The sequence below is a fragment of the Capra hircus genome, chromosome 22 (genome assembly GCF_001704415.2).
Source record: "Capra hircus breed San Clemente chromosome 22, ASM170441v1, whole genome shotgun sequence".
NCBI lineage: Eukaryota > Metazoa > Chordata > Mammalia > Artiodactyla > Bovidae > Capra > Capra hircus.
This window is the reverse complement of record NC_030829.1, coordinates 55,596,012-55,609,236: the sequence shown is the minus strand read 5'-3', so window position 1 is coordinate 55,609,236 and position 13,225 is coordinate 55,596,012. Positions and strand designations below refer to the sequence as shown.

Here is a 13,225-nt window from a genome sequence, read left to right as displayed (position 1 = left end):
GAATGGCTACCTGCTCCAGTATTCTTGCCTGGAGAATTCCTTGGACAGAGGAGCCTGTTGGGCTACAGTCCATGGGTCACAGAGTTGGATGTGGCTGAGCGACTAACACTGTTTTCAATTAGTGCTTCCTTATTTGGGGGGTGGGCGTTGCTGCGATGGGTCTCTGTTGCTGGACCCGGGCTTTCCCTAGTTGCAGCGTGTGGGGTGAGACTCTGTTGTGCTTGGGCTTCTCGTGGCTTGCTGCCGAGCACAGGCTCTGGGACACGTGGGCTCAGTAGTTGGGGTGCATGGGCTTAGTTGCCCTGCAACTATGTGGGGTCTTCCTGGACCAGGGGTTGAGCCCATGTCCGCTGGATTGGCAGGCAGATTCTCATCTACTGTACCACCAGGGAAATCCCAGTTAGTGCTTTTTGATACCGGGTTGTTATTTCTCTTTACCTTACTAAAGCGTCCGAGGGTGTATTTAGAATGGATATGTGGGAATTAGAGAATTCTTGTCCGTTCTGTGGGATTTTCTTTCTGCGCCTTCTCCTCTTGCCTCTGAAGAATGACCGATGTTTGAAACCATTGGCAGCTGTCTGCCCTGTCTAGCGCTGGCACGCCAGCAGTCAGAGTGAGCCCCCCGCGCCGCGCCCGGCTGCGCCTCTGGGACCCTCCCCTATGCTTGTGCTTTTCAGAGAGAGCCTTGCTCTCCCCTTGGCTAATATTCTTGCTGAGACAGCACAGGCTGTGTCTGCACTTTTCCAGGTCACGAGCCAGGAAGTCCTCTTGCTTTCTGCTCAGCCACCTGGCCCCTCCCCTCTCAGGCGGGCTCTAATCTGGAAGTGGCCTCAAGGAGTTACGCTGCTCGCATCTTGACCGGTCCCACTAGGGATAGGTCAGTTGGGATAGACCAAGTGCTGGAAGCGGTTCTGTCCCAGAGCTGTTCTGTCTTTGCATCAGAGTCAGGCCTCAGCCCTGCCCTCCTGTTCCCTGCTTCCTTCTTGTCTTCCCTCCTCCTGCCCTCCTTTCCTCAGTTAGCTTGGGCTCCTGGATCAGGGTGCCCCGGACACGGGGCTTACACAGAAGACGGCTGCTCTCTCAGTTTTGGAGGCTGGACTTTGAGATCCGAGTGTTGGCAAGGTCGGTTTCACGCGAGGCCTCTTCTCTTGGCTTGTAGACGTCTGTCTTCACGTTCACGAGGTCTTCCCTCTGTGTGTGTCTGTGTACTCATCTCTCATAAGGACATCAGTCGTGTTGTCTGGGTGCCCTCCCGTATGACCCTGTCTCCATGTAGGTCAGATTCTGAGCACTGGGGTGTTAGGACTGCGACATGTGAATCTCGGGGGCAGGATTCAGCCCCTCAGGCCCCCCTTCCTGCCCTCACTCTCCCCTTCCGCTCTCTTTCCTGCTTCCTCCAGTTGTCTTCCTCCCGCTTCCTTGCCTTGACCTGTAAAGCATCCTGCGCAGCTAGAAAGATCGTGAAAGCTGAGAAGTCTAAATGTCCGGTTTCTCCTTTCAGCCCTTCTATTAATTTGCTTTGTGACTTGAATTATGTACCTGTTCTTCCTGCCCCCTCCCCGCACTGTGTGTCGTGTGGCACTGTGTAGCGTGCACGATCTTAGTTCCCGAACCTTGCATCGAACCCGTGCTTCCTGCAGGGGACGTGCAGGCTCTTAACCTCTGGGCCGCCGGGGAAGTCCATGTCCACCCATTCTTGAAACATCGATTTCCTTGGCTGCAGGATGTGAGCTGTGCTTCCTTCTCTTCCTTACAGGACTGTAGTCAGGAGAACCCAGAATAAAAGCTCAGATTTTTAAATGATTTTAAAATAGGACATGTACCGAAGTGGTTCGCCATTCCCTTAAGATGTAAGAAGGTCCTGACAAAGTATCTTGCAGACATGTCTACAAGATTATTTGGAGTGCTTGGAATTCTAATGAAAACAGTGTGTGTTTCAACCCTGCAAGGTTTACAGTGGTGTTGTTACCCTTAATTATATTATTAGCAGTCACTCATGCAGGTTGTGGGTTTAGTCGTTTCCACCCCTCCAACAGTCTCACTGAGCCAGGGGTCTGGCAGAGACCTCCCCCCACGCCCACATCCTGACTGACTGGACAGAAGTGACCTTTAGCCGAGCTGTGGCCTTCAGACGTGTGATCGGGCTGCAGGGTCAGAGCTGCACATCTCTAATGACAGAGGGAAAGGCACTTTGGGGGGCAGCCCTGGGGAGGGGGGTGTGGGGTGCACAAGCTCCGTCCCTGGCTTGTAGAGTCGCATGCAGTCTCTGCACTGTGGGCAGACGCTACGTCACATCTTTTATCTCCGCTGGCTCACCCGGGTTCCGTCGTGTTGCCCAACAGCCCTTCGTTGCAGAGAGCAGTCAAGAATAGCCACAAGTTGAACCGTTGGAGAGCGGGTGGCTTCACTGTCTCCTCCCCCGCTGCTGGGCCGTGAGACAAAGAAGTATTCTTTGAGAGAAAAGGCAGACGCCCCGCCTGCTGGGCCGTGGGGTGGGAGATGGGTTGTGATATGTGGAGCGCGCATGTTTTATCAGGGGCCCCCCTGCCAGCAGGATGACATCAGCTGGTCGCCGTGGGCTGTGGTCAGACGGGAGACGGAGCCCACTGCCGAGCTTGGGGGATCGGGCCGTGGTTTTTATACTTCTTTGATTTAGGTTCCGACACGATAAAAGAGATGAGGAGGAGAGGAGAACATAGAGTGTGGGACACAGCCAAGATGTAAATTGTGGCAGAAAACTCTCTGTTGGGCAAGGCAGAGCGGTTCACGAAAAATCCTCAGAAGTTACAGTACGTGTTAGTTGCTCAGTCATGTCTGACTCTTTGCCACCCCAAGGACTGTATGTAGCCAGCCAAGCTCCTCTGTCCATGGAATTGTCCAGGCTGGAATACTGGAGCAGGAGACCCCTTAAACACAGACACTGTCATTTCAGCCTTGCGCTGTCTGACTGGTCTCCACAAAGCCACAGTCAGCGCCGTGATTTTGATTAATCTCCCCTGAGTTACGCCACAGTCTTCAGTGTGGCCCCAGAGCTGGTGAGGAAGAGGCATGATGGGCAGCTGACTCGATTTTGGTGCCTGCCCTGGTGTTGTCCTGGGGTCCGTTTACCTCTCTGAACCAGCCCAGTTGCCTCCTCCGTGCTGAAGGTCTGAGTCAGACTCAAGGCTGCGATTCTGTGGACCAAACCACCTTTCTCCCAGGCCTCCGTTGACTAACACCAGCTTTCTTGTAGCGTGGAAATAAGGAAACGAAGCTGGACCGCCGAGACTGGGAAGGGTTCTTGGTTTTTAGCTAAGTCCCCTTCAGCTGTGAGGTGAACTGTCAGGATCTCAGTTGCAGCTTTTCCTCCCCGCTTGTGTCCGGTGTGTCCTGGAACAGTTGAGTGTTTCTCCATCAACCGCCTTTGGAAGATACACGTTATGGAGCATGCAGAGATGAGAGCCAAAGGGGGAGGCCCTCAGGATGAGCTCATGGAACCATGGAATCTTACAGATGGGGGCTCAGGGGGCCTCCCAGAGGGTGCAGTGGTAAAGAACTCGCCTGCCAACGCAGGAGGACCTGGGTTTGATCTCTAGGTCGGGAAGATCCCCTGGAGGAGGAAATGGCAAGCCACTCCAGCGTTCTTGCCTGGAGAATCCCCTGGACAGAGGAGCCTGGTGGGCTACAGTCCATGGGGTCGCAGAGAGTTGGCTGAGCAGCTAAGTACACAACGTTAAAGAGACAGGCACTGTTGTGAAGACCCTCCAGTTAGGCTCTGTACTGGGTCCGGTCTAAGATGGACCACTGTGTCACGTCCCCCAAAGAAAGAAACAGTCCTCTTATCAGGATATGCCAGCTGAGGGTGGGCAAGAGTCAGTTCCATTATAGTGTAGGAAGTCGGGAGTCCTAGAAGCCTTTAGCTGTGGCAGGAACATGATTCAAAGCTGTGGATCCCTGGGGCTCATCTCTCTCCCTTGCTCTCTCTTCCCTTCGTCCCCATTCTGACTTGGAAAGCAGGATTTTCTTCTGATATCTCACCAGAATCATTATATAGCACATCATAAAGCTAAGTGGTTTTCTTTTTTCTTTCTCTCTGTGAAGGTTTTTTTTTTTTCTTTTTTTAATTTGAAATTAGTATATGCTGACTCTTGTGAAATCTTGGGCCAAAATCCTTGCTCATCTTCAAAATTTGGAGAAATAATTAAGGAATACTTTTGATCCATTTGCTGAAACCACTATCATGACTGGAAAGAAGAACTACTTTTTTTTATCCATTAGGCATTGTTCTTCAGTAACAGATACCTGGATAAAATTATCTTCTCTTTAACAGGCCAGATAACAGCTTGAGTCGAGCTCCTTTAGTTATAATTGTAACCTCTTAAAAAAAAAAAAAGTTAAATTGACAGTTGTAGCTAAGCCAACTCAGAAACTTAAAATACCGGGTTCCTCAGACAGCTCAAATGCCCTTCTCTTGTTTGTTCTTGACAAAGAAAGATCATTTCTCCTTTTTCAAATCACCAAACCATTGTGAGATTTGGCATCCCCATTAGCGCAAAAGAAAAAAGCCTTTTATACCCCAAGATAAGTTCCTTTTGGTATATATTCTTTTCCTCCCCTGCTTGTGGTCAGAGTCTGTATGAAAATTTCATCATCTGTTTTTTTTTCTGGGCACTCCGCACAGCCTTCAGCATGTAATAGACACTCAAACACGGTCTGATTAAAAGCTGAGCTGGAGCTTAATAGGATTCTGATGAACCCGAGTGCCTGCATAACCTCAAGTTCTTCTGCTTGGATTTTGTTTTTTACACTTGATAAATATTTAGAAAGTTATCTGACCGTGACATAGTAGAGAGATAGCTGTAATAACAAGAGGTTTATTTTTATTTCAGGGACAATTAATGGATGCCTGTTCTTATTTAACAGTTAATTGTGGAGACAAGGATCTCGTAACAGTGGGATCTTCTTTCACCTACTTATAAATACAGCTTTAGGGAAATACAGTTCACATTATCATACCATTCACCCATTCAAAGCACACGAGACGGTGGATTTTAGTGTATCCACAGGGCTCTGCGGCTTTCTCCACTTTTAGGAACATTTTCTTTTTTTCTTTTTAGAAACATTTTCTTATCATTCTCAAGAGAAACCCTGCCCCCTCCCTAGCAGTCGTGCCCAGTCCCCGACTCCTCCCAGCCCCCGGTGGCCCCCAGTCGACTTTCTTCTATCTATTTATTTTAAAACTGATCTACTTTCTGTCTCCACACACTTGCCTGTCCTGGACATTCCGTAAAATGGAACCAGACGATACGTGGCCTTTCGGGTTGGAGCGTCCTGTTCTCTAGGTTCTCCCGTGTTGTCGCGTGGATCAGCGCTTCCTTCCTTCTCATAGCTGAGTAACGACATTCCGTCCTGTGGGTAGACCCCGTTTTCAGTATCTGCTCAGCGCTGGGTATGTGGGCTTGGGGCTGTGAAGAGTAAAGCTGCTGTGAACGTTCCTGGGTAAGTTGTGTGTGATTATGTGTCTTCATCTCTCTCGCATCTCTCTACCTTGGAGGGTGGTTGCTGGCTCTCTGGTTAGCCATTTGAGGAGCTGCCCCCTGTGGTTTTCCCTAGCACCTGCGCCGTTCTACATTCAGGTCAGGAAGACACGAGGGTTCTAGCCCGTCCACATCCTCACCGCCACTCGTCCTCTGTCCTTTTCGCCCAGCCCTCCTGGTGGCTGTGAGCTGGTGTCTCACTGTGGGTGTGTTTTGTGTTTCCCTGATGGCTAGTTGGACTTCCCAAGTGGCGCTAGTGGTAAAGAACCTGCCTGCCCATGCACGCAGACCTACGAGACGCAGGTTTGATCCCTGGGTCGGGAAGATCCCCTGGAGGAGGGCATGGCAACCCACTCCAATATTCTTGCCTGGAGAATCCCGAGGAATGAGGAGCCTGGTGGGCTGCCGTCCATAGGGTCGCCCAGAGTCGGACACGGCTGGAGCGGCTAAGCATGCACGGACGACTGGTTATGCTGAAGATATTTCCTTGTGCTTGCTTACTGGTCATCTGTAGACCTTCTTTGGAGAAAGTTCTGTTCCGATCCTTTCCTGTATTTAATTTGGGTTTCTGTTACTGAATTTTTAAGAGTTCTTCATGTAAATATATACTCAAATTGATCTTTAAAAAATCCTTATTCTACTATTTTTTAATCTTTAACATATCCCCAAACTCTGTACCTGGCCATCCTGGCCTCATACACACATTGTCAGGATATCGTGACCCTCTGCTGCATGGAACACATTGTGGTCTGTGCTCCGAGGATAGGAAATGAATACCGTGTCCTTTACTTCAAGGGGCACAAAACAAAGTGGGAAGGGCCACAGTGATACATTTCTGTGTGTCAGGAAAAGAGATGACTTTCAGATCGAGGAATCAAGGAAGGCAGCCTGAAGGAGGTGGCATTTTTAGTTGGCCTTATGTATTGGATGCAATACCAGAGGATTAGGGGGAGAACCCGAGTAAAGATCCTGAGTTCTCTATGTTTTGTGGTGACTGGTTAACTCTTAGGGCTGAGAGTTTCAAAACCTAGATAGAGGAACACTGGGAACACACACTGGAAGCCTGGTTGGGACCAGATGCCGATCGTGCGCGCTGGAGCAGTCTGGATCCTGTTTTGTCAGTGGCTGGAGAGCCCCTGGCTGTTTGGGTGAGGGTGGGGCCGTGTGGAAGGCTGAGTCTGCAGAAGGTGCAGGGGCCTTGGGGGCAGGCTCACGGAAGGCACCACTGCTGTGTCTCCCTCTTAGAGACTAAGTGCTTTAGAAAGTCAAGAAGGGACTCCTGGGAGAATTGTTTACCCTTATGATTTCCAAATGTGTTTGACCATAGCTTCACTTTTTAAAAAAAAAATCATGTAAGGTTGACGGTCCGTACTTTGGGTTTCGATGTCTTAGTTCGGTATTTCACAACTAATTGGTAAAGGACCCGCCTGCCAGTGTGGGAGATGTGAGAAGAGGGAGTTGGATTCCTGAGTCCAGACAGTCCCCTGGAGGAGGAAACGGCCCCCCACCCACTCCAGTATTCTTGCCTGGAGAATCCCACGGACACAGGAGCCTGGCAGACTTCAGTCCATGGGGTCACAAAGAGCTGGACACGACTGAAGCGACTTCGTACACAGCACAGGGTCTCAGATGTTGGCTGGTTGGTTACCTAATAGATTAGAGGACTGTGGACCACAGACTTGGGGGTGAAGGAATGTGAGATGTTAGCTGGTCCACCCTCTGGCTGGATGGAGGCCCAGAGGGGGAGAATGTTAGTCTCATTGGCAGCAGCCACAGCTCTTGCTACTGTTAACGCATCCACGTGTGACCTTGAGTGGGTCACGTCTGTCACTCAGAGGAGTCCAGTGCTGACTGCAAGCACGTCCCCCTCGTCTCTGGAGGACCCCCACGGGGAGCAGGACCACCCGTGCTTCCTTCATGGGTCCTCTACCCCCCAGGTCCCCCATCTCCAGTGTTGTCAAAAGATCCATTCCTGTGGACCAGGGCACACGCCAGCGCCTCCGTTTGATGAACTTGAACGCAGACAAGCCCAAGAACTTGGACAAGGGTGGGAGTCAGGGGGTGGAGCGGGAGTACAATTCTCACCCCAAGGGTTGTGCTTTTCGCGTCACGGTGAACGCTTGTGTAACGAGTGACTCCTCCTTTTTCTGGGAGCGACTCTTCCTTCATGGCTTTGGTGGTAGTTTTCCATGGCAACCACCGTTGCCACACATCTGGCATCTCAATGAAATGGCTCCCAAAGCCCAGGGGTCTACACGGAGTCCTCCTCAGCCCGCGTATCCTGCCAAGGACGTGGAGAAACACTGGGCGGAGCGCGCGCTGACGCTCAGCCTTGCGGGTGAGGCTTCGTCTGCAGTTGCTGAGTTCCTGGGGGGGTCTTACCGGGGCTCCTCCAGAAGTTAACCGCGCTGCTGATGCTCTGTGGAGGAGGGGCCGACTTAGGGTATTTTCTGGTTTATTGAGGTACAGATATCAGCAGTGCTGTTTGTTTTTTTAAACCAGAAATGACTTAATAGGAAGTAGAGGGTCAACCAAAATCCTGCTGAATTTCTGAGGGTAACCAGCCAGCCCAGGGCTTGGTTTTTTTTTTTTAGGTATTTTATTTAAGATGGAAAGTTCCAGTTTGTTTCGGGACCAGAACCCTTAAAAGAAATCCTGACTGGAGGTGGCTTATGGGTGACCGTATGTTTGCTAGTTTATATCCTGCTGACTAAATTGACAAAATTTTTATTTTTCCTGGTCAACACGAAGAAGGTGTCTTGTGTTTTTTTTTTAATTCCCCTCACTCCTTTCCCTAATAGGATCATGCTTGTCGTGTGTGTGGCATGAGCGGCTGTTAGAACTGTCCGTGCATCTGTGATGATACAAACTTTAGTGGCAACAAGGCTGCCTTTCTTAGGCCCCACAGGCCTTTATCCCAATATGACTCTCGAACGGTGACCCAAGTGGAAGCAGAAATGGTCAGGCCTGAGAGGCCAAATATCAGAAGCATAACAGAGGGGTTTATTGTCTGTGAGAATTTGAGGTAAACCCTCCCCCTCCCCCTTCCATGACTTAGAAAACGTTGCTCTTAAAAGTAACTATTAGTCTCACTTATAAATGTTAGAAGGTACATAACCATTCTTACAATGAAAGGTTATGATTAAGTCATAAAGAGGCCCAAAGTTAGCTCTTTGCTCAGAACCTTTCTGAAACAGGAATGAAAAATACCCAAGATGTCGAATCAGATCGAAATGTGAGCTCTGATGCAAGTGTCTGGCTTTGAAAGTCTTTTGAGAACTGCACTCGTGCGTTAACTCGTGACAAATTGCACACAGAAACTGAGTGCTGATCGTAATCATAGTGTTCGTAACATGCAGGTTTTTAGTGTACTCTAAGAAAAAGTTTATTTCCCGTTAAACCGTGTATTTTTGTTTATTGTAACATTGGGGGCAGATATGCGAACTGTGAGCCCATAAAATTTCCTCATTCTTTAAAAAAAAAAATATCATGCCAAAAACATAATAAAAATGTAACAAGCAAGAGAAGTGAGGCGAGTGTTTTAATGAAGCCACGGTTAGGTCATACTCTTACAGATACGCAGTTGAATACCCAGGAGTCAAAAGACCTTTCATGTTTTCAGTTAACTCCCGAGATGGCTTATGGTCTGCACTCCCTAGTTACTTTAGTGCCAGTTTTTATTTTAAACTAGACCCTAAAAAGTTGCCGAAGGGGAGAGGATGGTTATGTGACGTGATGATGGAGGTGTTAGCTCTGGGGGGGTGATGTTTTTGTGGTCTGTAAGTGTATCAGATCAACACAGGGTTCACCGCGAACCCGTGCAACATTATATGTCAATTATATCTCAGTGAAGCTGAGGGAGAAGAGCGATCATGCTGGGAAACCATGTTTATGTAGAAAGTCTCATGCTTGGCAGCTCACTGCGGGCCTGGGGCCCGTTCTGAGCACGCTGGGGCGGCCCATCACGTTGCCAGCAACTTTCCCCTGGGAGCCGTGGGGGCGGGCGGGCGCATCTCTCCTGCCTGGTGACAACGGTGACTCGTCTCTGTCTCTTTGCAGGTGAAGCTGCTCTCCGAGGGGAGCCCCGGCTGCAGACCCTCCCGGTGGCCTCGGCCCTCACTGCTCACCGCACGGGCCCCCCGCCCATCAGTCCCAGCAAGAGGAAGTTCAGTGTGGACCCTGGCGACGACGACCTGGACTGTGACGGGGATCATGCTTCCAAGATGAGTCGCACCTTCGCCCCCCACCTGTAAGTGCCCCCCTACTCTGCCGCTGGCCCGGCTCACGTGGGCCCGCGGGGAGCTTCTCCGGCCGCTCTGTGCCGACTCCGAAGGGAGAAGGTGCCTGCTAGTCCCCCCCGCTCCCCGCCTGGAGGGGCCATTTAACTGGTTTTAATAACTTAGGGGAGGTGACCTCCGTCCCATGTGTCCGCCGTTCGCGTGCATTCCCCACCGGTGGTAACTGGCTTCAAGCGGCTTCGGGAGGTGATCGGGGAGACTTGCCTCCCTTGGCTGGTCCCTGCCAGGTGCTTCTTGGGGGGGACCGGTCCCTGCTGAGTGTCCTTAGGGGCCGGGGCAGTGACCAGAGAGGCCAGCGCCTGGCCCCGGCTGGGAAACGGGCGGCTGCCTGACATGTGTTCGTGGCACACAGCCGAGACCTTCCCGCGGCAGACGGTGGTTTTCGTGTTTGGGTCTGAGCGCGCCGGCTCCCGCCCTCCGAGAAGCGGCCACAGGTGGCTGGTGGTCCTGGGGCTGGTTTCGGGGGCGCAGACGGGGAGCAGGCTGCACGCGAGTTGCCTCAGTGTGCTCCTCTGTTGAGATGAGAGCTGGACTCTGAGTGACATCACCACGTTTGTGCTGGGAAACCCGCGTGCTTCCCTGTGCCCTAGTTTTGCCCCACCCCCTCCCCGTTGTGTTGCTCTCACGCACACCCTGCGGAGGGAGTGGATACTGCTTCGTATGTTTGCTGGACTCAGAGACCACCCCCTGCCATGGGGAGGCTGCTCTGGCCGTGGCGCGAGGGTGGGTATGGTCAGAGGCTGGGGTCTCGGTGGAGGGCAGAGGTGAATGGCCCTGTTCCTTTCCCTCTCCACACGTGAGTTAGCACGCAACGATCATTCAGGATGCTCGGCTTCCCCAGTTCTCCCGAGGATGCTGCTGTTTGCTGGCAGGAGCGTGGAGCTCAGAGTCTGGAGGGGACCTCGCGTGGTCTGAGGGCGCCGGGCGCGCCAGCAGCCCTCGGCATCTCCGGCATTCCAGCGCGCTGGATTGTGTGTGCAGTCACAAGACAGCCTGACAGTGGTATTTATCCTCGGTAAATCACTGTAGTGTTAGTCAGAGGCTGAGCCTGCAGTCTGGAGCCCTGGAATTTGCTACGATCAGGAATCCAGCAGTAAGGCTCTGCACAACAATGACCTCTTGCAAACAGGGGAGGCTCATAACTTAGATGCTGGGCGTCCAACTGTTTGCAGTTCATTCTTTTGTCGCTAGGAATCGTCTCTTTCCCCAAACCCAAATAAGAGACATTTGATCAAGGAAGTGGGAGTTGGTTGTGAGATAGTGTGTTTTGTGATCAAACATGCCTTAGTTAAAATCCCAGGTCTGCTACTTACCAGCGTGGCTTTGGACAATCACTTCGTTTATCTGGGCCTGATTTCCTTCTCTGCAGTGGCGCTGCTGTAAGTTCGTGTGGAGAACAGTGGTGAGCAGCAGAGTGGAAATATGCACGGAGTTGGGCACAGTACAGTTGACAGTTGATGAGAGTTATTGCTTTATTACAGAGTCCATTACTCAAATATCAGTGATGGTGGGAAACCAGAGCCCTGTTAATGGCAAATGCGATGTTTGAAAGTCGTAACTGGGTTATGGGTTCAAATTCATCCCTGCTTCCTTATTTCTCAGTGGGAGTAGGTTCCGTCCACCCAGGAATGAGTGCTGAGCGCAGTGTCTGGCAGCTAGTAAGCAGAGCTTCCATCATTACTGATATTATTAGAATGTCAGAGCATTTAGAACATGATCTTGTGGTTGCAAATAGGACCTTGATGCACCGGTTCTGTGATGACACTGTAAAAATGTAAAGTGCCGGGAATAGATAAAGAGTTGTGGAGTTCACATGCAACCCACAACTGATGTCCTCCTCATACCGTAGGTTTAGAAGAACAGAAAAGGCAGCACCCCCCAGGCCAACCCCCTGGACTTAGAGACGAAAGATGCGCAGCGTCACTTGTTTGCCGAGGGGTAGTTCCTCATCCCAGTAACATTACTGAGGTTTCTCTGCCTGTCTTCTAAGAGCCGAATAACTAGTTTTACAGGCAAGTGTAAAAGATACTTCTCCTCTTACGACTCCCTGGGGTAGGGTAGCTAGCAAGTGCGTTGCTTGACTTGGTGAAACGTTTGCCACTTGTGTTTTCCAAGAGCCGGATGATGAGTTTTGGAGGCAGGTTTAAAAGCTTCTTCTCCTCTTAGGACTCCGTGAGGTAGGATGCTTAGTAAGCGCGTTGCCTGATTTGGTGGAACGTTTGCCATTTAAACTGTCATGCATCCCGCTCCTTTTTATCTCAGGTGCCTGGAAGTTTTCTATACTAAACTGCAGATTCTTACGGAGAGGACATGTGCTCAGTAGCATCTGACTCTTTGCGACCCCACGGACTGTAGCCCGCCAGGCTCCTCTGTTCATGGGATTTTCCGGGCAAGAACTCTGGAGTGGGGTGCCATGCCCTCCTCCAGACATGTGGAGAAGAGGGGTTCTCAAAGGTGCATGCTTCGGCTGCATTTCACATAACCATCGTATTGAGTTATTTTCCACTAGAGCGAGGGTAAGGTTGAGGCAGGCTAGGAAGCTACAGAGTATGCCTGACTGTCTGCTGATTTCTTTAGGGAAGGAAGGGGGAGAGAGCAGAGGTTTCCCTAGTGATTTCTCCAGAATTTGGAAATTGAGAATTCCAGGTCATTTGAACTGTTTATTGAGAGGGTGACCCTGAGGAATTTTTGTGGGTTTTTTTTTTTTTTTTTGGTTGGTTGGTTTGTTCTGATTTTTTTTTATTGCCTAAGAAAAGTGTTACCATGAATGTCTTGTTTGGGAATTGAAAAGTACTCTGTCTGCCACTTAGAAAGAAAGTGGATTAAGGTTGAGGCAAGGGTTAGGGTGGGATTCGTCTTACGGGAGCGAGTTTCGTAAGCCGTTCCATCTGTGACCCTGGTTTTCAAGCGTGAGCCGGTGTGGACGAGCTCTCCTATCACCTGTCTGTCCTTCCTGTGGACTCTAGGGCTCCTCTTTTCTTAGGTGAGTTGTAACTCCCTGACTTTGGCAGATAAGAGCCCCTGCAACTGACTCGTGTCCTCCTTAGATGAGCCCCTCCTCCTCCCTGAAGCCCTTTCTTGCTGTCCGGCAGACCGCATGCTTGTCTTGTAAGCTTTCTGCCCCAGCCATTGAATCAGGCGTTTCTCGGGGCCGGGAGGGGGTCTGATTTCGTTCACTGGGGAGTGGTCTTTAGAAGCCGAGGCCTGGGTGCTGAGTGTTCCTGCGGTGTCACTGCCTCTAGACTTGAGTTGTCTTGTGTGTTAACAGTAGACATGGCTGCTTGTGGCGGTTCACATTTCACTTTAAATAAAGTTAGAAACTCAGTTGCTCAGTCACACTAGCCCCGTTTCCAGCTCTAAAGCCACATGTCTCTTGGCTCCCACACTGGACAGCACACACAGAGAACATTT

The 13,225-nt window shown here is 50.7% G+C and overlaps 1 protein-coding gene across 6 annotated transcripts in view; it reads left to right on the top strand.

Moving 5' to 3' along the window:
• Positions 1-13,225, top strand: part of VGLL4 (vestigial like family member 4) — a 155,609-nt gene that overhangs the window by 110,217 nt on the left and 32,167 nt on the right. For all 6 annotated transcript variants that reach the window (XM_018066980.1, XM_018066984.1, XM_018066981.1 and 3 more), the window contains one exon: positions 9,576-9,765. In XM_018066980.1, coding sequence (XP_017922469.1) covers positions 9,576-9,765 — 190 coding nt within the window. The remainder of the gene's footprint in view (positions 1-9,575; positions 9,766-13,225) is intronic.